General features: G+C 50.5%; 1 protein-coding gene across 9 annotated transcripts in view; it reads left to right on the forward strand.

The window, feature by feature from the left end:
- The window catches only part of KSR1 (kinase suppressor of ras 1), a 155,735-nt gene that overhangs the window by 96,126 nt on the left and 34,590 nt on the right, over positions 1 to 25,019 (forward strand). For 8 of the 9 annotated variants that reach the window (XR_005364703.1, XM_038548211.1, XM_038548214.1 and 5 more), the window contains 4 exons: positions 13,452 to 13,599; positions 17,946 to 18,405; positions 20,342 to 20,346; positions 22,944 to 23,004. Coding sequence is in view for 8 of the 9 variants with exons in the window: in XM_038548211.1 (XP_038404139.1) it covers positions 13,452 to 13,599; positions 17,946 to 18,405; positions 20,342 to 20,346; positions 22,944 to 23,004 (674 nt within the window). In the remaining variant the exon portion in view is untranslated. Of the gene's footprint in view, positions 1 to 2,521; positions 2,702 to 13,451; positions 13,600 to 17,945; positions 18,406 to 20,341; positions 20,347 to 22,943; positions 23,005 to 25,019 lie in introns of those variants that run through there. The other variant, XM_038548216.1, reaches the window with a different exon arrangement.

Genomic DNA, 25,019 nt, shown 5'->3' on the forward strand with positions numbered 1-25,019 from the left:
CCAATCACAGGGCTAGGAAGATGAGAAACTCCAGTTAGCCCACACTGGCTCATGGTTCAGCCCATTAATAGCATGGTGGAGAGTGTGGGGTCTGAAGGCTCAGTGCCACCTGCACTCGGGGAAATGGGTTCCTGGAGGAAAGACAGTCCGGGTGGCAGAAGAGGTGTGCATAAACACCGTCATCCCCAGATGGCAAGAGCAGTGGTCTCCACCCTCAGCAGGGCCTCTCCATGGGGATGGGTCGCCTGGCTTTCCCCCGTGGGTCTCAGGGGTGACCACTGTGTCCCATTTCCATCATTGAGCAGAGCTCCTGTGTCTGTGTGGGAGACAAAGGGCCTCAGGCTCGAGATACTGTATAATGCCTGACCCTGGTGGGGCCAGCAGAGATCACATTTCTAGAATATAATTAGTGAACCCATCCCCTCATTTTTGTTTTTGATGACATTTCTCTTTTTCTTCACTGTGAAAGCACTAAGTATTTATTTCAGATTAGAAAATATAGAGAAGCAAAGTTAAGTAACCTGTAATCCTTCACAGAGGTAATCATTGCTTCTTGGCTTTTTGCTTTTCTTTTTTTAATATCCAGTAATTTACCTAGATGTTCATTTTCAAAATGTGAAAAGCATAGAAAGTAAAATAATAATTCTACATTTATTGATGATTTATCCCTTAATCTTACTACTCTCAGGAAATAGTATAAACATTTTGGTGCATTTCCTTCCAGTCAGCCTTCATTGTTGACTTTTCTTTCTCTTTCTTCTTTTTTAAATGAAGTTTATTAAGGAATTTATGCTATAATTCTTTTTTTAATTTAATTTTTATTTATTTATTCATGAGAGACACACACAGGGAGAGAGGCAGAGACATAGGCAGAGGGAGAAGCAGGCTTCATGCTGGAAGCCCAATATGGGACTCGATCTCCAAACCCCGAGATCACGCCCTGAGCCAAAGGCAGATGCTCAACTGCTGAGCCACCCAGGCATCCCTCTTCTTCTTTTTTTTTTTTTTTAAGTATTGTTTTATTTTTAAGTAATCCCTACATCCATCTTGGGGCTCAAACCCACAGCCTTGAGATATAGAGTCACATACTCCACTGACCGAGCCAGCCAGGCACCCCTGTGCTATAATTCTTTAGTGAGTGTTCCCAGTGTGCCTGGGGCTGAGCTATGAGCTGTACATGGAATGTCTCTCATTCAGTCCTCCCCAAAGCCTTATAACGTGATGTCTTAGTCTGCTATAACAAAATACTATAGACTGGGAGCTTATGAGCAACAGAAATGTATTTCTCACAGTTCTGGAGGCTGGGAAATCCAAGATCAGGGTGCCAGCAGATTCAGCATCTGGTGAGAACCCACTTCCTGGTTCATAGGCAGCTGTCTCTGCTATGTCTTTGCATAGTAGGAGGGGCCAGGCAGCTCTCTGGGGTCTCTTTTCTAGGGGCACTGTTCCTATCGTGAAGCTTCCACCCTTAATAATCCCCTCACCTCCCAAAAACCCTACTCTAGTATCAACACCCTGAGGATTAGGTTTTGAGGTGGGGGGTGGGGGCACAAATATTTAGTCTATAGCAGGAGGCAATGCTTTAATGCTCAATATGCATTTGAGCTAGAGAAACTGAAGGTGTCATTTATCTGAGGTCCCCTAGATGGTATGTGATGTGGCCAGGATCCATATCCAGGATATCTGGCTCCATAGCAGGCGTCACAAGATACACCCAAACCCAAATTTTCAGTTCTCTAAGAACCATGTGATACATTCCCTCTGTGACACCTGAACATTTTTCCTTTTTCACAGTTTTATTTCAAAATAGCATTTCATAAATCTAGTTACAAATATTCATTGCAGGCAAATTTGAAAAAAAAAACAGCTCCAAAAAGAAAACAACGAGGTAGTTACAGCATGTGACTCTCCATCTCAGGGCCTTGAATTGAAGCCTACTTTAAAAACAAACAAAACAACAAACAAAATCCTCCCACAACTCCCAACAGCCACTGGCAGCCCCCCTTAACCTCTACTACATTTTTTTTCACGTGTATATGGTAAAGTTCTAAGAGCTTCGACAGCCGCACCTCATTTGTAATGGTTGTCTTATGTCCCATCTAGGGTATCGCCGTAGTTCACAGGACTCTTCCTGTGGTTGTCCAAACCACCCAGTCCCAAATGTGTGAGAGCTCCAGGAAAGTTGGGGATAGTTGGATTTCATGTGGGGGTGGGGGTTCCCCAGATGATTCACTGGGAGGAGGGAGACGATGGTGTTCCTTATTGACTCAGGTCAAACTTTCTGGAGGTGAGCAGTGAGGCAGAGAACACCTCTCTGTCTGTGGCCTGGTATCCCAGGTATCTTGGGTGTCTGGGTCCTTAGGCCCCTGCAGTGAGGCCCGCCAGAGCCGGAGTATCTTACAACTAGCACCTGCTCTAGGAGGTATGTGCTGACTCCCCAGCTCCCAGGCACAAACTATTTTTGGCTACAGTGACTGTTCACTACAGTCATGAAAACAGAAACTGCTCTCCCTGCCTTGTCCTTTTCTGAGACACTGCTCCCGGGGCTGGGGCTGCTGGGGACCCTGGGCTTGGGACCCCCACCATGCATTGCCTATGGAGCTGGGTGATGGCCAAGGCCGCACGGGGTTCGGGGACCCCACCACCCGTGGTCCTGCAAGAAACAGAAAGCCTGGACCAGCCCAGGCTGGAGGGTTGCAAGGTAGGTCCTGGGGTCCAGGATCAGGTGGCCCTTCTGTGAGTCCCCAGAATGGGAACATTTGGCTGGGCTCTGAGTTCTTGCATTGCTAACTGTCTATAGAATGTATCTGGAAAGATCTAGATTGTGATTTCCATTTCATTGTTTCATTCCCTGGCTTTCTTGTGGTAAAGTGGCTGGGGAACTGTTAGGATCTTACCGAAATGGATCTTCCCCATCCTTTTAGTGAATGACTGACTTTTGGCTTGTTCATGCTTTTGTTTTGAGCAGGATATATGCTTGCTTTGAGCCTGATCCTTCTGTAGGGAGCTTAAGAAATTGAACTTGTACAGGCTACCCAGCCCTGCCTGTTGGTGCTTCTGGTCACCCAGGCCAGCGAGGCCACATGGTGTAGAGGCTGTGAGTGCTAGCTTTGGAGTTACGTGGATCAGAGTCCAATCCGGGCTCCGGTGCTCTGTGGCTGTGTCTCAAGTGAGTAACTTAATCTCTCTGAGCCTCAGTTTCCTTAGCTACCAAGCAGCTGTGCCCAGGCCACTTCACGAGCAGTGACAGTACCAGTAGTGGTTATTTTTATGACTAGCTTGTTTGTGGAAAGAGGAAGCATGCAGAGAAGCTGAGTAAGAATCAATGCGCCTCAGCCCTAGGCAGGTCTTAGGCCGCATGGCAGGACTTAGGTGTTTGGGTGGGATTTGTTGATCTTATCAATAAAAAGAAAAATGGGCACTGTCAACAGTGGGCACGGGTAAGGGTGGACAAGAACATGGAGTTGAGATTTTCTGCCCACTTGTCTTTTAAGCCACCAAGACATAAGGGACTTGCTGGTCTCTGGGGAAGGCCATAAGCCTAGAAGTCCTTTGCTTCTGGATTCCGTAGGACTCTGGGCCCACTAGGCAAGCACCTGGCTTGGCATTCCAAGAAGTGCCTTGGAGGTGATTCTCTGGACAGATCTCAAGGTAGTTCTTACCCTTGGCTCGCTTCTTAGAGCAGCTCAGAGAATCTGGCAGGAGTGAAACCTTTACATCTGTGTGAGGAAAGCCCATGATGAAAACCAGTGAGCTCTCCCAGGGACCCAGGATCAACAGTGCTGGACAGTGGTAGGGAAATCTGGGCCCTGGTCAGGGTGACCGAGGCATGTCCCCTCCTCTCTGTGATCCTTGGTTTTCTCCATAAAATGAGTCTTGGACTAAATTGTTTCTCAGGTCCCTTTTAAACTCTGCCCTTTGACCTTGGCAGAGGAAGGATTTATCTTCTTCTCAACTTCACGAATATCCATTAGCATCTTTCATGCCCTCAGACCTTGGCACCAGCAATGGCCTCCTTGGCTTGAGTCTTGGCCATCCACTTGGGCTTCTATACTTTGAGGCCATTGTTGCTGTGGGGCAGGAGTTGTTTACAGGGTTTCTGGAAAACTACAGAGATCTCCTAAAAGATCTTGGTCTCCTGGTTGGATGCCTGTGGGGTAGTGTGGAAACAATGCAGCCCCTGTTTTCAGGTGGAACGTCCTGGTTCTCAGGTCTCCGCCCTAGGCTCACTTTCTGTGGCCCAGTGTCTCCCCCACCCAGACAGATAGATAAACAACCCCAAAGGACAGACTGTATAACCGCATGTTAGCACGTGCCACTCTGGTAGAGGGGTCTGTGATTTGGCTCTTGGCCCCAGGATGGGGCCCACCAGGTTCCAAGGCTGGGGCCAGGCATGTGTCAGGACCCTAAGCAAAGCTGCTGTGGCCTGAGGGACTGTTCTCCAGTCTGGGTGCACTCTAGTGTGGTGGGCCTCACTGGTTGGACTCAGCTGCGCCCCCCCGCTGCCCCCAATCTGATAGGTATGGAGGGAGGTGCAAGTAGCAGACCAGTTGACCTGGTGGGAATCCTCTTTTTAATTGTATGTTTGGATGGAAGCACTGGCCAGCAGTAAAGATGGCCCTAGGCATGGCCACACCCAGGAGCCCCTATTGGTTTCCATCCTTGCCTTTGCCCTCAGAAGAGCTGGGGTTTCCCATGAGGAGATCCATTTCAAACCAGACCCCACTCCCTGCACCCTGTGTGTGGGATTAACAGGCATCCCAGTTTGGGGCTCTTGCTTCCCAAGCAGTTACAGTTCCCCCCTCTCAGAGGTGTCCCTGTGGGTCCCTCGTACACCCACCCTCACCCTGGAGCCTCTTGTCACCCAGTTGCTGGCCTGGCTTACATCCCCATTGCCACCATGCTTGTCCTGCTGTCAGCTGCTGTGTCAACCAGGGTTGCCAGGGAGGGCCTGCGGCTCTAGGGCAGCTCTCCCTCCCTCCTCCTGCCCTACTTGTCCAGGAAGGGACTTTCCCATTTGGTAGTCACCCAAGGGTTAGTGTAGCTCTCTGGCTGCTGGCAAACCCTCCCCCTGTCCCACTCTGACCCCAATCTTATCTTTGAATGTTCTATTTTTTATTTGTTTTAGAGTATTTTACTGTGGAGTCTAGGGGACAGTAGCCGCCGCCCCCCGTCCAGCAAAGATCCTGGGTGTAGACAAGATCCTCCACCCCTGTAGAAGCCTACATGTCTCCTGTGTCCATTTGGGAAGTAGCGTGTATTTGAGGGGTGAGCACACAACCCCGAAGCTGGTGTGTGTGTGAGTAGGTGTGTTTCTCTTAAAGCTGGGTGTGTGTGGCTGTTTGCAAACAGCAGCCAGGAGGAGCAGTTTTGGCAATGTGTGTTGATGCTACAGAGGAAGGTGACAAAATGCAGGTACCCTAGATGGCAGGTGTGTGTGGGCCTCCGTTGAAGCCTCTCCTCTGTGTCCCCTTCTGCAGATTGTGTGCTGGTGCTGCTGGGTGGGGAAGAAGGCCTGTCAGCACAGAGGGAGGTGGAAAAGAAGGAGCAGTGAGGTACAGGCCACGAGGAGATGGAGCCCAGCATAGTTGATGTGTGTTTGTTGAGTAGCTGGGTGACCCCCTAGATCAGGGGTTGCCAAACTGCCTCCTGGGCCAAATCCAGAGCACCACTGTTTCTTGTACAGCCTTGTAAACTAAGAATGGTTTTCACATTTTGAGCCAACAGAAAAAAGACTATTCTATGACACATGAAAATTATAGGATAGTCATGTTTCAGTGTCTATACTTAAAGTTTTTTTTTTTTTTAATTTTTATTTATTTATTTATTCATGAGAGACAGAGAGAGGCAGAGACACAGGCAGAGGGAGAAGCAGGCTCCATGCAGGAAGCCCGATGCAGGACTTGATCCCGGGACTCCAGGACCATGCCCTAGGCGGAACGCAGGCGCTAAACCACTGAGCCACCCAGGGATCCCCCTATACTTGTGAAGTTTTATTGGAATGTGGTCTCACCCATTTATTGACATACTGTCCATGGCTGTTTGGGCACCTCTTATGGCAGGTTTGAGTAGTTCTGCCACAGACCATATACCTGCAAAGCTGAAGATTATTCGCCCTCTGTTCAGGAAAAGCCTGCCAGTCCCCGCCCTAAGTACCTCAGGGCTCATGGAGACAAAGGGCAGGCTTTCTAGGAAGGTGGGGCCAGCTCCTGGGGTGATGGTGGTGGCTGTGGTGACAGCACATGCCACCAGAAGCTGGAGATCTTGTCTGAGGTGGAGTCAGGAAGCACTGGTTTCCTCCAGAAGGCACAAAGAAAACAGAGAGCCTTGAAAGGGAATGTGGGGAGAAGCCCCTTGGGTGGGGGGGTGGCGCCTGCAGGTGCTTTTAACCCCTACAGCCAGAGCTCGACCCAGCTTGGCATAAGGGATAGGGCATGGTGTGGAGCCAGGAAAACCAGACGTGACCTTATGATGCCCAGTAAACTCTACCTGGGCAGAAGAACTCACTTAATAAAGCAAAGAAGTGGGCACCAGCTCAGGCAGGGCCAGCTGGCTGAGAATAGGAAGAGGTAGCCTCAGATTGGTAAGCCTCAGCCTTACCAATCTGGCTGTGTGGTCTTGAGCAAGTTATCTACCCTCTCTGAACCTAACCTTACCGTGCATCTCAAGATGTTATGAGAATCATAAACACCTCTGTAGTTCATCCCACAGAGCACCTAGCACTGAGGAGATGCATAATAAATGCTCATTGCTTGCTCTTTCTTGACCTCCTCCTCCTCAGTTCCTCCTTTGACCTGCATTTCTCGACCCCCACACCTCACCCCACTGCTGCTCCATCTTTCTGAGGCTTTTAAGCCCAGACATACCAATGTATAGGCCAGAGACAGCCACTCCCTAAAGATTCCAGCCTGCCTCCCCACTCTTTGAGCCCACATCCTGTCTTATGGGAGGGAGGAGGGCAGGCACAGACCTTTCCTAGGACTTCTGTGAGCTTGGGCTAGGCTGGGGTTGAGTTGAAGAAGTGTGGGCCTCATGAGAAGACAGGCAGTGGTCAGCCCCAGGGCGCAGCCCTGCCCTGCTCTGCCCTGCCCTGGCCAGACCTGTCTTCTTTCTCAGACTCTCTGCCCTGGGCTACTTTAGCTGGATGTAAGGCCCTGCAGCCTGCCTTCTCTCATGGTCCCCACCCTGAGAAATTCTGATTTGATTGATCTGAGGTAGAGCTCCGGCATCAGGATCCTTTTTAAAAGCCCCCCAGCCAGGGTTAAGAACCACTGATCTAAATAAATCAGCCAAACACACTCATTTTACAAATGTGAAACCAGACCTCAGGAGAGGGGTTGGGACTGGCCCAAGGTCATGGGGTTTCCAATGACCAGGCCTGACCCTTCCTTCACTATGTTGTCCGACTGGGAGGTGGTGGAGAGAAGCCCTCCAGAATGTGGCTGACTTCTCCTGGGAAGGGGGTATTTCTCATTTCCTAGTGCTGAGATAAGAAGAGGCTGGGCCCAGGCAGGACTGGTCCACAGACCAAACCAGTATACCCTATGGACAAAGCTGTCTTTTGGATCTCCATGGAAGCCCCAGAAAGCTGCCCAATCCAGGCTCTCATTGCCTCAGCTCCACCTGTGCCTCCCAGAATTTCCAACTATTGTCACCCAAGTCTTGCTGCCCCTCTTCCTCAGGCCCAGCTGTGGGCAGAGGGCAGAGAGGAACACCTGGCAGGTGTTCCCTTGCCAAACAGGGGCATGTGGGCTCCCCGCCTGGGCTGCCAGAGAAACTCCCTTGCTCTTCCCCTCTCTTTCTTTCCCTAGCTGCTCCCCTGGCCTCAGAGGGGTGTGCAGGGGTCTGCATCACCATCCACTGGGCTCTGGGGTTGTGACCAGTCCCAGGGAAGCATCAGTGAAGGATCCTGGCCTTTTACTTATCTGGCAGTCAGGGAAGTGGGGGTGGGGGATGCCCCTGCACCCACATACCAGACATCTGAGTTCTGCAAATGGACCTGGAGAGCTAGCAGCACTGACAGGGCACTTACTGACTTTATTGACCCATCCTGTGCTCTCGGACCAGAAGACTAAATAAACCACAAAGTGTGGGTTTGCTTCCTGGGCTTTCTTTAACCCAGGCCTTCACCGGAATTCAGCCTGGAGCTGCCCTGGTTTCTTGCACATGGCCCACAAACAGGCGCTGAAGCCCCAGGCATTTCCACTCCTGACTGACTAGGGTGAGTGTGGACAACTCTTGGTGTCAGCCGGTACAGGTTTCTAAGTATAGACCCCATGCAGCCCCGTGGCTGCTGGTAAGTCCCAGGATACCATACCGTCTGACAGCATCCTGGCCTCTAACACCAGGTGCTGAGGGGAGGGGAGAGCTGTGTTCCTCGGCCCAGCCCCGCCTCCTGCCTGAGAGAACAAAACCGGTATTTGAACACCATAGGCCAGGAGTGACCTCAGCACTCAACCAACCCTACTGTTTAATTATTATCAAGAAGAGTAACTTCCCATCACCGGGAGAACATATGCGGTGACCTGAAGGATGGGGGGGGGGAGGGGGGGGGCCGAGGAGCTCTTGCTCTGTCCCAGGTCCTTGCTGCCCTATTCTGTGCTGGTGCTAATGGAAGTCTTGTGAGAGCCGGGGCTTGACATCCCCTGCTCTACCGTGTCCTAGTTCACGTTTTGTTTTTAGACAGCAGCTGGGATGGAATGGGCAGGAATTCTCCTCAAAGCAGTATGGACTATCAGTCTCCCTGCCCTGAGCTCCAGGGTCTGAGTCCTTGTCTTTGAGACAGAGCAGCTTCACCTGCAGGGTAGTCGGTGGGCGTGTGGGGTCACCTGCAGCAGTTGGTGAAACTCATTTCCTAGTGTGCTTTCAGTTTAGGGATGATCCAGGGAAGTTGTTGCACATGGCTTAAAAGAACTTCCTAACTCAGACTTGGCTGGGCCCTTCTGTGTGGGTGGGCAGGTCACGTCAATATGTGAGGCTTGGGGGTGTCGAGTTGCTTGGGGCCATGGCTTGAGATAGCAGGGCCACTCCCCAGGCCTGACTGATGTCTAGCTGAAGGTCCAGCTCAGAGCTGGGGGTATGCCTTTTCTTTGTATACCAGTTCCCCTGACTCCAGCATGATTGCTTTATGCGCTTTCCCACCTCGACTGAATTAATTTTAGGTCTGAAATCACTTGTAGGTATTGAAAGGCTGGGGTACTTTGTTTTTTTGGTGGGGTTCTAGGGCCAGCATGGACACCTCACAGAGAAGGCCTGGCCACCCCATGCTCTGTTCCCCAGGGCATTTACTTCTGGGCTGCCTCCCCTCCTCATGTGCCTACAGAAATAAAGCTTTAGAAGTTGCTAATCAGACAGTAGTTGGGAAGGTGTTACATTCTTCACATAGGGTCTCCTTGCTGGGGACTCCTTGTAACTCTCAGATGTGACTGTTGGTCTGCACAGTTTTGTATTAGTTGCTACCCTATAAAAATCAGCTATTTTACTTATTTTAAGATTTTATTTATTTATTGAGAAAGAATATAAGCAAGGGGAGGGACAGAGGGAGAAGAAGACCCCCCCTCCAGCAGGAACCCTGAGATCATGACCTCAGGTAATGTCAGACGCCTGACTCAGCTACCCAGGCACCCCCAAATAAGCTAAAGTAAAGATCCAGATTTTTTTCAATTTTTTCATTTTAATTTTCTTTTCTTTTTCTTTTTCTTTTTTTTAAAGAGATGGGGAGAGAGAAGCGGGGAGGGAAAGGAGGGAGAGACTCTTAAGCAGGCTCCATGCTCAGCACAGAGCCCAGCACGGGGCTCAGTCTCACAACCCTGAGATCAAGACCTGAGCTGAAATCAAGAGCCGGGTGCCCAATCAACTGAGCCACCCCAGCACCCCCAGATTTCTCTATGTGAGATCTGGCAACCCTTCATTGCCTCACCTCAGAACCCCAACACTGAGTGCAGGCAAAGAGTGGGTTTCTGATTAGCATCATCCTTGCTGCTGTGGCTTTCTTGCTGTCCAGTAAAGAAGAAAAGTGTCTCTACTACTTCTATCTCTAATAAAAGGTAGATCAAGTGGGCTACATCCCCTACTGGTCTCATTTCCCACGGCCTGGCCCTGAGGCTTATGTATTTGAGACCCTTACTCTCCCAAGTAACTTGCTGACTGGTGGATAGCTTTTTTGACCACAGCTTTTAGGTAGAGTGGGGTAGTCCCTCTCTCCAGTTCAGTGATCCAACCCTGTAGGAGAGGAGGGGTTAGGGAATGGAAGGGGCAGTCAGAAATGATGACATGTTGTGCTAGCGCTCTCATTTCATGGATGGATGTACACAGTTCACACTCCGGAAAGCAGGCTTGTCCGGGGAGAGGGGGGGCAGCTCCGATCTAAGTGGGACCCTGGATTGGCTCTTTTGTCCCAGTACATCCACCCGCCCCCGTTACGTCTTGCCAACCTCTGGTTTGAATTGGTGCATAAAAAGGGCAGAGGAAGAGAGGGAAGGTGGCCCCTGCTGCCTTGTTCTGTGTGCTGGGCTGATGCATGAAGCTTCATGGCAGTGGGAGAAACTTCCCAGCTAATTTGAAACGTTAAGGGAAATACCTTTTTTCTTCATTGTTTTTTTAAAAGGAAATGGATTTAAACATATTCTTTTCCTTTTCTAGGAGGTTGCTTCACTTGATGAAGAACAAAGACTTTCTATTACACAGTATAGTTTTTTTTTTTTTTTTTCAGAAAGCAGGTAGAAATTAATTCATTTAATTTACTTTGAAAAAATTAATCTATTAATTGCTTCCCAAGGCTTTGGCATGTTGAGGAATGTCAGTGAGAAATAGTTGAAGGAGCCTTGCAATCCACACACATGGGTTTCAGGTCTGGCCCATAGTTCGGTAGCTTGCCCTGCCTGAGGACTCCGAGGCCTGGGAAGGTGCGCCCCACTGCCTGCCTTTGCTGAATCGTGCTGAACAGAGAGAGCATACAAAGCACTGGGCACATCGTACTGGGCAGATGGTTTGTCGTAATAAACGTACTTATTATGTTTGAGAACTGGAAACTTGGTGTGGGTGGGGAGGAAAAGAATAGAAAGACAGAAAGGAAGGCAGAAAATCCCTATTTGCATTATAATTAGATTGGGGCTTGGGTTTCTAGGCTGGTTTCAGAATCTCTTTTCTGGGGGAACTGCTGAGTCATCACAGCCTGGGGGTGGTGGTGTGGAAATGCTCCTTTGGTGAGAAGAGGGGACACTCCAGGGAAAGGTGGCGGGGTCATTTTGTGCAGTTGTGTAAAGGTCAGCATCACTTCCATTCGTTCTTGACAGTATTGCCAAATTAGTTTCCATAGTAGAAGGAGGGAAAAAGATGTCAAAACTGCGTTTGATGAAGAATGTCATGGTAGCCAATAAAGGAAGATGCATGGATCGAACAAAAGCTGCTGCCTGGAGACATTTATCTGACCAGCCTCCCGTCTGTACTGTTCTTATCAGCAGTTTCCTGTGACACTGTAGTTTGATCATATGGAAGGATTTCTGACAACCAAGGGTTTGTCCAGCCAATGATGAGCTAGCTTCTTGGTGCTTTTTCATGCCTATTTTTCCAAATTTCGAGGTGAATCATTCTAAACAGCTCTGAGATTCTTGTCCACAACCCTGGAGATCGAAGAATATACAGACAAGACACAAAGGTGCAGGGGTGGGGTGGGGTGGGATCTGGCCTGACCCCAGGCCTCAGCTGTGGCCTTCCACCACCAGGATCTCAAATCCCGCAGCCCATTGCTCTAAGGACTAAAGCCAGTATCTCCATCAGGTTCTGTTTTGACACCTGAGTCTGAGATCTATACCAGCATGAATTGACAAAAACTTTTCTAAAATAAAATTGCACAGCTTGCTGAAATCAATGAAAATCAGCTTAGCTTCTGAACTACAAGCTTTATATGAATCATTTAATGTGGGATGCCTGGCCTTCCCTGATAGAGAAAATCTGGGAAATATTGAAAGGCGCCAAAGAAGAGGAAAAAGAACCTAATCCCCAATCTCATCCTCCCCACCCCTCATCAGGTAGCTCTTTGAGTTTTCTCTGTGCTAGGCCATATCATACTGCTTTGCAATGACTTGTTTTTATGTCAATCACCTGCAAGCCTCTTGAGACCAGAGACCTGTCCCTTCTCTCTGTGTTTACCCCGGACTTGATATCACATATGGCTCAAAGCAATCAGCCAAGGTGGGGGGTGGGGGGGTTCCTTTTTCCTTTATTATTATTTTTTAAGATTTTATTTATTTATTTATTCATAAGAGAGACACAGAGTCAGAGGCATAGGCAGAGGGAGCAAGCTCCTTGTGGGGAGCCTGACGTGGGACTTGATCCCAGGACTCCGGGATCACAACTGGAGCCAAAGGCCCAACCACTGAGCCACCCAGGTGCCCCTCCTTCCTTGATGAGAAGAAGGAACACAAGCTTCGAAGTCAGGCCCTGATTCAAATATTCACTCTCTCTATTAGTTTTCTGTTGCTGTATCACAACCACAAACAGAGCAACTTGAAACATCCCCCATTTATTAGCTCACGGTTCTGTAGGAGGAGAACTGGATAGAGGAGCTCAGGTGGGCTCAGCTAGCTTTTCCCTGCATAGGATCTCACCGGGCCCAAGAATATTAGGTGTCAGCAAGCCTGGCCTCTTACCTGGAAGCTTTGGGAAGAAGCAATGTCTAGGTGCGTTCAGGTTGTTGGCAGAAGCCAGTTCCTTTTGGGTAGGTCTGAGGCTCCCTTTACCTTGCTGGTCAGCCAGGGACCACTCTCTCTGCTAGAAGCCACCTGCATCCCTTCTCACCTGGCCCCTCCATTCCTCCAGAGGCCACATGGAGCCCTTGTGACACTTGAGTCTCTCTCTTCCTCTCTGCTACCTTGAACCCTTGAAAGGTTTTTGAGAATTAAAACCTTTAATTACAATTAAAACCTTTAATTAATTAATTACAGCAAGGTATAAGGGCCTATACGGGGCTCGGTGAGGGTTCATTCGTTTTAATCCTTCTCTTGTTGAGCCAATTTTATTTGGAATCTATCTTGTCTAATTCAGGTATAACAAAGTGGTAAAGGGCCATCTTTATCTGAAGTTCTTGTCATTCTAAAAAGTTGTCATGATTCATCATTTTTCTGTGCAGAGGCATGAAAAGAAACAAGTGGGCAATGTGCCCTCATTGTAACTTCACTGTTTTTCCTTTCTTTTCCTTCCCCCACCCCGACCCTGAAGCTTTGGTATCTTGGCCTCAGCTGCTGTCTCTGGTAGCGCTGGGGGTGGGGGTGAGAGCTGGCGGCCTGTGTCCTCTGACAAGTGGCAGCTTCTGGTCGGAGGCTGGCCTGCCGGCACCTGGCCCCTGCCAGTCAGCGGAGGAGCCCAGCCCTGGCCACGGAGAGGATGAGGAGGGCGCCAGGGCCGGCCTGACTACTCACTGCTATCTGCCTGTCCCTTCTGTGCTTCCTCAGGAGATCCTCAGCGAGCTCACACTGGATGCCCTGCTGGACATGAACGAGGTCAAGGTGAAGGAGACGCTTCGGCGCTACGGGGCCAACACCGAGGAGTGTGGCCGCCTGCAGTATGCACTTGCCTGCCTGCGGAAAGTGACAGGTCTGGGTAGGTAGGACCAGCGTCCCCGGTGCTGATGGCAACCCCATCAGCTTCCTGTCCCTCCACTTGGGCTGGGACATCAGCCTTCTCCAGGCCTGTCCTGGTTCCCTGGGGCCCCTGATGGGGGTGGGGCAGGTGTAGCCCAGGGCTTGTGGGACAGCTTGGAAAGGCCAGAGAGTGTGTGGATTGCCCTGACTTGAGATATAGGGTTTGCATCCTGACTGGTCAAGCTAGGAAAGCTTTTGCCATGGTCAGAGGCCCTATACCGGGCCACTAGGGTGGGCCCTGTGGGATTTCCCCTCTTTGGAGCACATCTGTTGGGCTCTGAACCCTCCTGAGGCTCCCTGCATTCCAGCCCCATGGTCACCCTGGCTCACCCCCAGCCTATTCCCTACCTTTTCCTGTTCCCACTGGATGCTGGGCTATCTGCTCAGAAGGCAGTAGCATGATGAGAGAAATTGTATGGTGTTTCAGCTGTGAGCATGGACATGGCCGCCCCAGGCAAAGTGTGTAATCCTGGCATTAGAATGAGCTCCTCGGGAATTATTTGCAGGCTTTCTAAATCTTGTCTTAAACAGCTTCAACTGCTGTGATTTAATATTCCCACTACCATGCCAATAAGGCTTTAAAATGAGCCTAATGAATAGAATTAGTTCTGTTTTTTTTTTTTTTTTTAAAGATTTTATTTATTCATGAGAGACCAAGAGAAAGGCAGAGACATAGGCAGAGGGAGGAGAAGCAGGCTCCATGCAGGGAGCCCCATGCGGGACTCGATCCTGCATCCCGGGATCACACCCTGCACTGAAGGCAGATGTTCAACCGCTGAGCCACCCAGGCGTAGCAGTCCTGTTTTTGTTTTTTGTTTTTTGGTTTTTTTTTTGTTTAAGATTTTATCCATTTATTCATGAGAGACACAGAGAGAGAGGTAGAGAGACAGGCAGAGGGAGAAGCAGGGTCCCTGTGGGGAGCCTGATGTGGGACTTAATCCCAGGACCCCAGGATCAGGTCCTGAACCGAAGGCAGTTGCTCAACCACTGAGCCACCCAGGTGTCCCCAGTCCTGTTTTTAATTATCTGAGCCACCTATCTTATTTCTGACTGCCTGTGGCTTCAGGAAGCTATCGAGGTTTATGCTCTGCTTGATTTTTTTCCCCCCAGAGGGGAGTGGGCTTTATTTCTTCCTGGGCCCTACTGTCCCCCAAGTCCTCTGAACACAGTGTGGAGAGCTTCACTCAGTTCAGAAGACCTTGACAGGCCAGGCCTTCCAGCAGGTACCAAAGAAACATGAGAGAGATGTAGTCCTTCTTCTCATCCCCACGTTTTACAGAGAAGGCTGGAGACTGAGCCCAGAGAGAGGATACGGCTTTGCCGAGGACACACAGCAGTGGGTGGCAGAGCTGGAATTCCAGCCTCAGTCTTTGTTGATGGCTAGGCTGTGTCTACACTGTGGAAATTTAGAAGTACTTGCCACCCAAGCTGGGATTGGGGGTAACTTGTCAGCCCTCCCTCCTTATACCTGAATTGTAAGGAATGTGGAAAAGCCAGCTGTCAAGTGGTGGTGACCTATTTGTGTTAGGAAGGTGACTGCCCATCCTGGGTGCCAAGCTAGGGAGATCACCAGCTCATTAAGCACTAATTTATTAAACCAGGCACTTGCCATGTGTGTGGCAATACCTTTTTAAGTGGTGGTGTTGAGCGCCTATTGTAGCTAGAGCATCGGAGGCATTGGGTGAATTGTCTGGGGTCCCACATTCGGCACTCGGCAGAGCTGGGTTTCTTCCTCAGAGGGTGATTTTCTGCTCTGCCCTGGAGGAGGCTTCTGGGGAGGAGGGGATCTTTTCCACATCCTTCTCATCTGGTCTCAGCTTGTACCCTATGCTTGGGTACCAGCTTGGGTACCCCTATGTCCCCAAGAGGGTCCTGGCCACACCCAACCCAAATGGGTCTGCCGAGCGGTGACCATGCTTCAGGGGCATCTGCTGGGAACTGAGTGGGTACCGCCATCACCGTGCCTCTCAGATCATGCCATCAGAGAGTCTGTTGCAACTAACAGGGCTTGGTGAGAGCAGTTTATTTGCAGTAAAGATGGACGGTGGAATCCATCTGCCTGGGCCTAGCACTCTTAGAATCCATGGGACCTTTGTTACCTAACTCCTCTGTGCCTCAGTTTCCTCATCTGTACAATGAAGGTAATAACATTTTCTCATAGTGTTGTTGTGAGGATGAAATGGGTGAAGGTCCAGTGCTTAGGCGAGAGCCTGGGATATATTAGTGCTCTTTTCAGTATTGGGCTTGCAGGGTCATGGAAAATGTTGAATACATTGACATTGTGGCCGCTGGTCTTAAGAAAGGTAAGGGATAGTTTTCTGTGCCTGTGGCTAGTGAACAGGAGAGACTATTTCTGCCCACGCTTCCTGTCCCTCATCCGTAGTACACATCACTAACTGCTCCCAGGCTCTTCCTACTGATTGACTCCAGGTCATCTTCAAGAGCCACTGCCGGTTAACTGGCATTGGCATGTGTGTCAAGACCCATCTGCCACCTCTGTGCTGGTTCAGAGTGATGCTGATCAAATGGGCAACTGGAAGAGTTTGTGATTTGTTTACTTGGGTGGCAGACTTGCCCATGGGTTGTGGAACTCACTCTTTGCTCCCCTCAGTAAGAGACAGGCCAGTGCATCCTAGTAGATTAGTTTCTGAGTTATAGTGGTGGCTGCAGTTCTACAAGAGCAAATGCAAGGCACGCACAGGCTGAGTAACTCCCTCTGTAGAACTGGCTCCTGAAAAGAAAGTCCTGATGCCAGGGAGTAGGAGGGAGGGTGTGTACAAAGAGCCCCTGGGAGTCGGGAAGGACAGTTTCTCCCCACCATCCCTGATAAATGGCTGTATGGGCTGGGCTTGAACACCTCTGACCCTAGGGAGCTCTGCAGCTCTCCAGGCTGTGTCGTATTTGTAGGCTGTTCAACATGGACAGCCCTGTGGGAGGAGGCCCAGTGCTGTGGTTGGTACTGAGGGCTCTGTTCCCGGCCCACTTCTCGCTTAGCCGCCGGACCTCTGCAGTGTCTGTGGCCTCTCTGATGTGATGGGAAGACTGAGCAAGATGGGGAACAAAGTAGATGACTCCGATGTGGAAGTTCATTTGGTCTTGAATCAAAAGCTACCTTCTCGTACCTTCCACTCATTGATAAAACCGGGAGGGAGGTGTCTTTTCCTTTCCTGCAGTGGGGTCTCTATAGACAGGCTCATTTCTCCCTGCCCCCAGCCCTTTGGTATCTCCCCAAGCCTTCTAAGCTCCAACCTGAAGTCCTTAGGGAGGCCTTCAGGACCCCTCCTGAGCTGGCCCCAGAGGGGCTGACCAGCCCACTTCATCTCTTGCATCTCTTGGGCTCGTCCTGACCTTGACCTCTCAAGGCACAGGGAACTCTTCATAGTCACCAGATGGTGCCATGTGCTCCCTGCCTTTGCACATGCTGTTCCCTCTGCTTGGTGCACCTGCTTTGCTGCCCTCTCCTGCTGGCTCAGCTCAGGTGCCACTTCCTCTGGGAAGCCCTGGACCTCCAGGCTAGTTTGGGTCCCCCTCCTCTGTGCTCCCTTGGGGCCCAGGCATCTCTGTCTTGGCATGGTACTGTCACCTTCCTTGGACTCTTGGAGCACAATGGATGCCTTTTCCAAGGTCTGACACCCGGCCTCCAGTATATGCTTGAAAGAATGGACAGACTAGACTGTTGAGTCGGAACTGCCCCATGGTCTTAGGGGTCTTCTGTGTGGGAAGCCAAAAGTCATGGGCTCCTCTCAGAAGGAAGTGGCTATTGATCCTCTTTTATCTATCTATCTATCTATCTATCTATCTATCTATCTATCTATCTATCTATCTATCTATTTTAACCGGATTTCTTTCCTAGCAAATTTCCAGGGCAGATTACTACTGAAAGTTGGTACGCTCCTCTCCTGGTGCCTGAATTTTTTTGATGTAGTCATTCCCTTTAAGCACCCCAGCTTCCCCTTCCTGACTCCTAAAGATCAGTTACCACTTCCCTCTCTGAGGTCACCCATTTTTGGGTTGGGTTTCCCGCATTGCTCCCCACCGACCTGGCAGCAAGAATTCTGGACAAGCCATTCTCTCTCTGGGCCTCATTTCACCTCCATAAAATGGGGACAGTAATACCTGTGCCGGTGCCCTCGCAGTCACAGGTGACATGGGTGATATGTGTGTGTGAGAAGCCTGTATGAAGGCTGGTAGTCAAAGCCTGCTGTTAAGGAAATGTGCACCCCTGGACAAAGTGTTACCATCTCTGGGTGCTGACCCACCTCCCTCTAGCTCCCATCATCTGTGACTCGACTTCTTGGCCCACAGGAGGGGAGCACAAAGAAGACTCAGGCTGGAGTTCGTTGGATGCCCGGCGGGAAAGTGGCTCTGGGTCTTCGGTGGATACCCCATCGCCAGCCAGCCTGCCCTGGCCCCCAGGGAGTGCCCAGCTGGGCAGAATGGGCAGCGGTGCCCAGGGCCCACGCTCCGTGTCCGTGTCAGCTCTGCCCACCTCAGACTCCCTGCCCCCTGGCCCCTGCGAGGGCCTCTCGGACACCTGTATCCTCCTGCACACCAGTGGTCGACTGACTCCCCGGGCCCTGCACAGCTTCATCACCCCCCCAACCACACCCCAGCTGCGAAGGCACACCAAGCTGAAGCCTCCGCGGACACCACCCCCGCCCAGCCGCAAGGTCTTTCAGCTGCTGCCCAGCTTCCCCACACTCACCCGGAGCAAGTCCCATGAGTCACAGTTGGGGAACCGCATTGATGAGGTCTCCCCGATGAGGTGAGTGCTCAGTTTGCCGTCCCCTGAAAGTTCTGTCTGTGGTTTTCCCATTATAAAGGTAATATGGGCTTTATTTTAAAAGGACAAATAAAATCAGTCAATGTAGAAGGGTGCAGAGTGGGGATGCCAAGGTGGCTCAATCAGTTAAGCGTCTGCCTTGGGCTCAGGTCATGATCCTGGGGCCCTGGGATGGAAACCTGCATCTGGCTCTTTGCTCAATGGGGAGTCTGCTTCTCCCTCTCCCTCTCCCCTACCCCCTATTCATGCTCTGTCTCTCACTCACTTTTTCTCTCTCAAATAAATAAAATGAAATCTTTAAAAAAAAAAAAAAGTGTGTACAGTGAAAAGCACCTGTGTCTCTCAGTTCACTTCTCCAGGCTTCATTACTAGGTTCTTTCTGGACACACACACACACACAGAATGGTACCATGCATCAGTCAGGATAGACTACATTATGCTGCAGTAACAAATAACCCCTAATTCTCTGAGTCTTAAAACGACAGAGATTTATTTCTTGCTCATGCCACCTGTCCATTGTGGGTTGGTCTCATTCCAGGTCCCAGGCTGACAGAGCAGACACTTTCTCAAACATTATCTGGAAAATTCCACTAGGGCAGAGGAAGAAAGAATTTTAGATGTTACACACTAGTGATTAGATGCTGTTTCCTGGAAATTCCACTCACCATCAAGGCCCTACCCAAAGGAACCAAGAAATGTAATTCTCCCATATGCCCAAATGGGGAGAACTGAAATATATGACTGAAACCTCTAATGATTGTCAAATACCATGTAGTCTTTTCTAGACTCTATTTTCTTTCCTCCAAAGATTTATTCATTTATTTGAGAGAGCATGCAAGCATGAATGGGGGGAAGGGCAGAGGGAGAAGGAGAGAGAGAATCTTCAGACTCCCTGCTGAGTGCGGAGCCTGACATAGGGCTCGATCTCATGACCCTGAGATCATGACCTGAGCTGAAATCAAGAGTTGAATGCTCAACCAATTTAGCCACCCAGGTACCCCTAACCAATGTTTTTCAACTTACTTTATATCTGAGAACTTTATGTACATATATCTTAAAATATCTTTTTTATGTTAAAAAAATTTTTAATCTACTGAAATGGGTATTAACAGTCACATGTCTCAAGATGTAGAAGCCTTGTGGCTCCTGTAGTTTGTAGGGGGCAGACAGTGTGAGTTACCCTCACCATTTTTCCTGTCACCCCATTCTCCTTGGGGAGCCAACCAGGTTATCAATTTTGTATATACCTATAATTATTCAAACTACTTCATCTTTTTTTTTAACTACCTCACCTTTTTAAAAAAAATTATTTGAGAGAGAGCGAGAGCACAAGCAAGGAGGAGCATCAGAGGGAGAGGGAGAGGCAGACTCCCTGCTGAGCAGAGAGTGATGTGGGGCTCCATCCCAGGACTCCTGGATCATGACCTGAGCTGAAAGCAGACACGTAATCGATTGAGCCACCCAAGCGCCCTCAAACTACCTCCTATTCTTAACCTTTTCATATCATTGCAGTGTATAGTTTACCTACCCTCTCCCTTCTTGATGGACCTTCAGGTCATTGTCAGTTTTGCTATTACAAAAATTGCCCTTGTCGGCAGCGCACAGGGGAAGAAGGGGGGAGTTTTCTTTGGATGCCTTCTACTTTCTTGTACCTCTGAGGGTTGGGGAACTCGGCTTTTCTCCGGACATGGGCTCTCCTTTTCAAGTGTGTAGCTCCAGTGTCCATTAGGGGTAACTTCTAGCCCTTTCCATTGAGGAATTGTCTCCATAGTCACGTAGCCAACCTTACCCCATGCTCGGGGGGCTCAAAGTCCTTACCTGAGCACATTACCCAGTCCCTCCCAAGAGGGGATATCCTGGGGGACATGCTGAACCAGCGTGGTGCCATCCCACTTTCTCTCTCTTTTGTCTCCTGCAGGTTTGGTAAGAGTGATTCATTTTCATCCCCTCTGCCGCCTGGGAGTCGTGTTTGTGTTGCTGTCCCCATCTGGGGTGGATTTCTTTGAACCTGTCCCAGTCCACTTGGCCTTTTCACCATTCAGAAGCAGAGGTGCTGGGAACCACCTCAGGAAGTAGCTCTAAGACAGGTGACCTTAGGATGATGTGAGGTGGCCTCAGACCAGCCAGGAGCTGCTCTCTGCGAAGCAGAGACCTGGAGAGCATCCTGGGCTGCAGGCAGTACCTACTCAGGCCCAGTCTGTACCTCGTCATCCCCACAGGTGACTTCTGGCAGGGAGCCTTGCCTGCTGGGCTGCCATGATAACCAAGAGGTATGCACCATATGTCTGGTGTAGGTGGATTTTAGCTGTCCACAGAACCCAGCTGATGTCTTGGGACCTCTCTTTTTAGGGGACAGGCAACCTTGCCAGCAGGAATGTAGCTTGGCTCTGAATGAGGCCCCAAGAGATCGGAGGATGTGAATGAGAATTCCCCTTTAAGAGGGGAGACCCACGTGGCCCCTGATCCCTTTATCCACCCATCCACCTCCAGGTCAGAAGTGGGGTCTTGCACTCGGCTGTTGTGAAAGGGCTTCTCACTCCTGAGTCAGAGTGGAGGGAAACTACCATGCCTTTGGGGTCTGCTTTGAATTGTCTCAGTGGAAATGCAGAGACGTCTGATTTTTGCCTGAGCAAAATAGCAGTTTATTTTTTGTCCTGTCCTGAGCTGGCTAAGCAGAGTGACAAAGCTGTCAGCAGGGTCTTAGTGACAAGGTAGGGGGCAGTGGGTTAGGGGGATAATAGGCTGTAGCTCTGCCAAAATGAAGCTGGCTGCAGGACCACCAGAGAGGCATAGAGTGAGCGAGGAGGGAGGCTGCACTGTCCCTTCCCCAGGGCACAAGGCGAAAACTTCAGGGCCCTTACCAGAGCCTTGGAGGAGAATCCATCATCAGCATCCTTAGGACAGCCCAGTCCCCACATCCTCCCAGTTGCTGTGGGACTGCTTGCCTAGCTTGCCAGGAGGCAGGACAAAGTCTTCAGGGCGAGTATTTCATCTAGATGAGGGGTGCTTGATGCCTGGCCCTTGTGCCCTCTCACCTGCCTCGTATCTCTCACCCACAGCCGACATTACAAGTCCACTACAGGTTGTATATATGGTCGAAATCTCATTTTTCCTACAGTCTGTTTCTCTTAGGCTGGCAGCCTAATCCCTTTTACACCCATGTACTTTGATGGCCTTGGCTGTTCACAGTGAAGTGGGTCCCAGGAGGGAGGCAAGACAAGTCAGTCCCAGAGCAGATATGCCAGAGAGAACTGTGGTAGTGTGATTGTGGGTTCCCAAATCATCAGGGGGTAGCACAGGGCCTTTTGGTCCTTATCAAACCCCCTTAGTGTGGGAGGAGGAGCCAGCACCTCCAGCCCATCCTTCCTTCTCTGTGTGCTCAGGTATGTGGTACTTGGCATTAAGTGAACCAGCACTTAATGAGCACCAGGTATGTGCCAGGCCAGCACGAGGAGGCAGGGGGTCTGGGATTGTTGCTGATTCTGAGGACAGGAGACAGCCACAGATCCCTCAAGCACCATGTTCCTGACCTTTCTGGGTTATGGTTCTTTTTGATAACTGGATACAAGTTTAGACCTACCTTCCAGGGAAAAGTCCACCCACAAAGCTTTCCAGTCCAGAGGATTCCCAGAACCCCTGAAGTCCATCCAGGGACTCAGTTGAGAACCCTTCCTCTAGGAGGAGGTAGGCAGTGCTGAGTAGGGGCAGAGGCAGGACTGGGAAGTGGGGGAGGGGCATGAGGCAGTGGGACATGTGGACTGCCAGTGGGTGCAGAGCTTGCCTCCAGGTGTTCCTCCACTGCCTGACCTGTAAGGCCTAACCACTAGGGATGCTGTTCTTATGGGGGAACCCAGGATTAGGACAGAGAGAGCCTGGGGTCCCCTCTAGGAAGGCAGACATAAGGCTCATCTCAAAGCTTGCGATCTGAGACTCCTCCAGAAGCCAGTGGGACTGGCCCAAGTGGGAGCATGATACAACTTCATTTTGTCCTTGCTCTACCTGCTAAGATCTGGCTCTGGTGGCTCTCAGAGCAAAATTCTCAAGGTGCTTGTAGCTATAAAGGTCCTGGATGTGCTATATGGCTGCTCAGCCTCAGAACCTCCGCCAAAGATCAGAGAGCTCCTACCCACTAAACAAGAAGAGACCTAAATTAAGCCCTTGCAAATGATGACCTAAGGATGTGTCCATGAGGGAGCGCGAGAGGTGGGCATAGGTGGAGACTTCTGTCCTTACCTTTGCTTTGCCTGCTGCCTGCCACTGCAGCGAGGAGCCACACAGCGATGGTTTCATAACCACCTGCAGAGACCAGACAGTAATGTTCACAGGAGAAGCAGGTCAGGCATGATGGTAACTACACTGCCCCATTAGTCTCCCTGGACCGTCCCTGTTCTGAATGTTAGGGACAACTTTATCTACTCTGCAGCAAGTCGTCTCACCCACCTAGCCTGTGGTCTCTGATCTAGAAGGCCACAGGTGCACAGGCCTCTTCAGCCTGCCTGACCTGGCATCTTTCCCCACAGATCTCCCACATGGATCCCCACAGATGGTACGAAGGGATATCGGACTGTCAGTGACTCACAGGTAGGTCCAGCCGGGCTGGGACAGGAAGGGGACGTAGAGCTGGACTGGGGTCTGCGTGTGGCAGGGCACCCACTGAGGGGTCAGTCTTCATTGTGGGTGGGTGTCCGGCCTGATCCCTGTTTCTTGGGGCTCTTTGCCTCTGGCCTGTCCATCACCCACCCATGTGGAGCCCCTGCCTGTCACCAGTGGCTTTATGGACTCACTGGACCCTCCCTGACCCCACCCCTGCTGAGGGAAGACACAGGTCCCAGGAGAAACACGGTTATGGTCTCAGGGAGGAGGAGCTGCGAGCTTCCTGCAGGTCCCACTGTGAGATCATGTTGAGGCCTACAGCTGGCCTCACGTCAGAGTCCATGAAGCTTTGAAACTCCAGGGTCCCATGGCCCATCCCTAAAGTTCTTGGCTTGGTAGCCTGGATTTCCAACAACTTCTAGTGACTCTGGTGGCTGGTGTGTGTTGTCATGGGTTGACACAGGCCCATGACGTGGATGGACCAGGAGACTTGGCCTTAGTTCCCGTGAGGCTGGGGTGTGCCACAGACAACAGGCCTGCACAGCATCTCATCACCCTGGACAACCACTGGAACAGTGCCTAGGGATGCCAGTGCTCTGGCCATCCCTGCCACAGACTGTTGGGAACACACTTATCAGGAGCTTTGCAACTTGCCAGGGACTTTCATTTCCCCCTGAGCATGAACTGTAGCGGCAGTGAGCCTGGAAGACTGGCCTGGAATTCTGGCCAGAGCTGGAGACCCAGCTGTGGCTCTGAGGGCTTAAGTAATTGCCTAAGGTCATGCTGCTGGTGAGATAGTGGTTGAGTCCTCTGACTGGCACCCAGGCACCTCTGGAGACTTGTCAGGGCTGAGTGTTGAGGAAGAGAGGCCCTGGTGCCACAATGGGGACAAGCCCTTCATGTGAAGGTCCGAGGTCTTCCCTCCTCTGTCCCCAGGTGCCCAGCGGGATCTTCCCAGGGTGTGAGGCTGGTGTGTGCCACAGATAACAGGTCTGCACGGCATCTCATCAACAGGAAGCCCACCTATTCTTCCTCCGTGAAAGTGGACAGTGACTGCTAACGAGTATGGGGTTTCTTTCTGGGGTAATGGAAATGTTATGGGATTGAATAGTGGTGATGGTTGCATATACTAAATATGCAACTAGTGGTGCATCATCACTAGTGGTGATGTGAATATACTAAAAACCACTGCATTATACAATTTTAAAAGGTGAATTTAAAAAAAAAAGATTCATTTATTTATTCATGAGAGACACAGAGAGGCAGAGACCTAGGCAGAGGGAGAAGCAGGCTCCCTGTGGCAGGACCCTGATGTGGGCTCAATCCCAGGACCCCGGAATCACTACCTGAGCTGAAGCTGATGCTCAGGGTTGAGCATTCCCTGCTTGGTTTTTTAAGCCCTGGTTCCAGGCCTCTCTCGCTCAGCAGGAAAATCTTTTTTTTTTTTTTTTTTTTTTAAGATTTTATTTATTTATTCATGAGAGACACAGAGAGAGAGAGGCAGAGACACAGGCAGAGGGAAAAGCAGGCTCCATGCAGGTAGCCTGACATGGGACTTGACTCTAAGATAACCCCTTGGGCTAAAGGTGGCTCTAAACTGCTGAGCCACCCGGGCTGCCCTCAGCAGGAAAATCTAAAGTGCTTTAGTCTAATCATGGTCCGTTCCCAGTCTGGGAAGGCTTTTATGCCTACGCCCTTTCTAGCACTTGCCTCTTCTCAGGGCCAGATCTGACCCACCACTTTGCCCCGTTTTCAAGATTTCCGAGTGGAGGTCCTCTCACTGAGCTGCTCCCCTTATCCCCACTGTTGGCATGAGAGAAGATTGAAGCCCAGAGAGAGTCTGTGGATCCCAGATAGGTAGGATTAGGGCTCCTAAAAGGTACATCAGGGACATGAGCACCTCTGTCCTTGTCCCTGGAAGCACCCATCTTGGCTGGGTGGAGACAGTAGCGCTCGTGTGCACTACACATTCACACATGTGATCTCCTCAGGTCCCTATGAGG

The sequence above is a fragment of the Canis lupus genome, chromosome 9, assembly GCF_011100685.1.
Source record: "Canis lupus familiaris isolate Mischka breed German Shepherd chromosome 9, alternate assembly UU_Cfam_GSD_1.0, whole genome shotgun sequence".
Classification (NCBI taxonomy): Eukaryota; Metazoa; Chordata; class Mammalia; order Carnivora; family Canidae; genus Canis; species Canis lupus.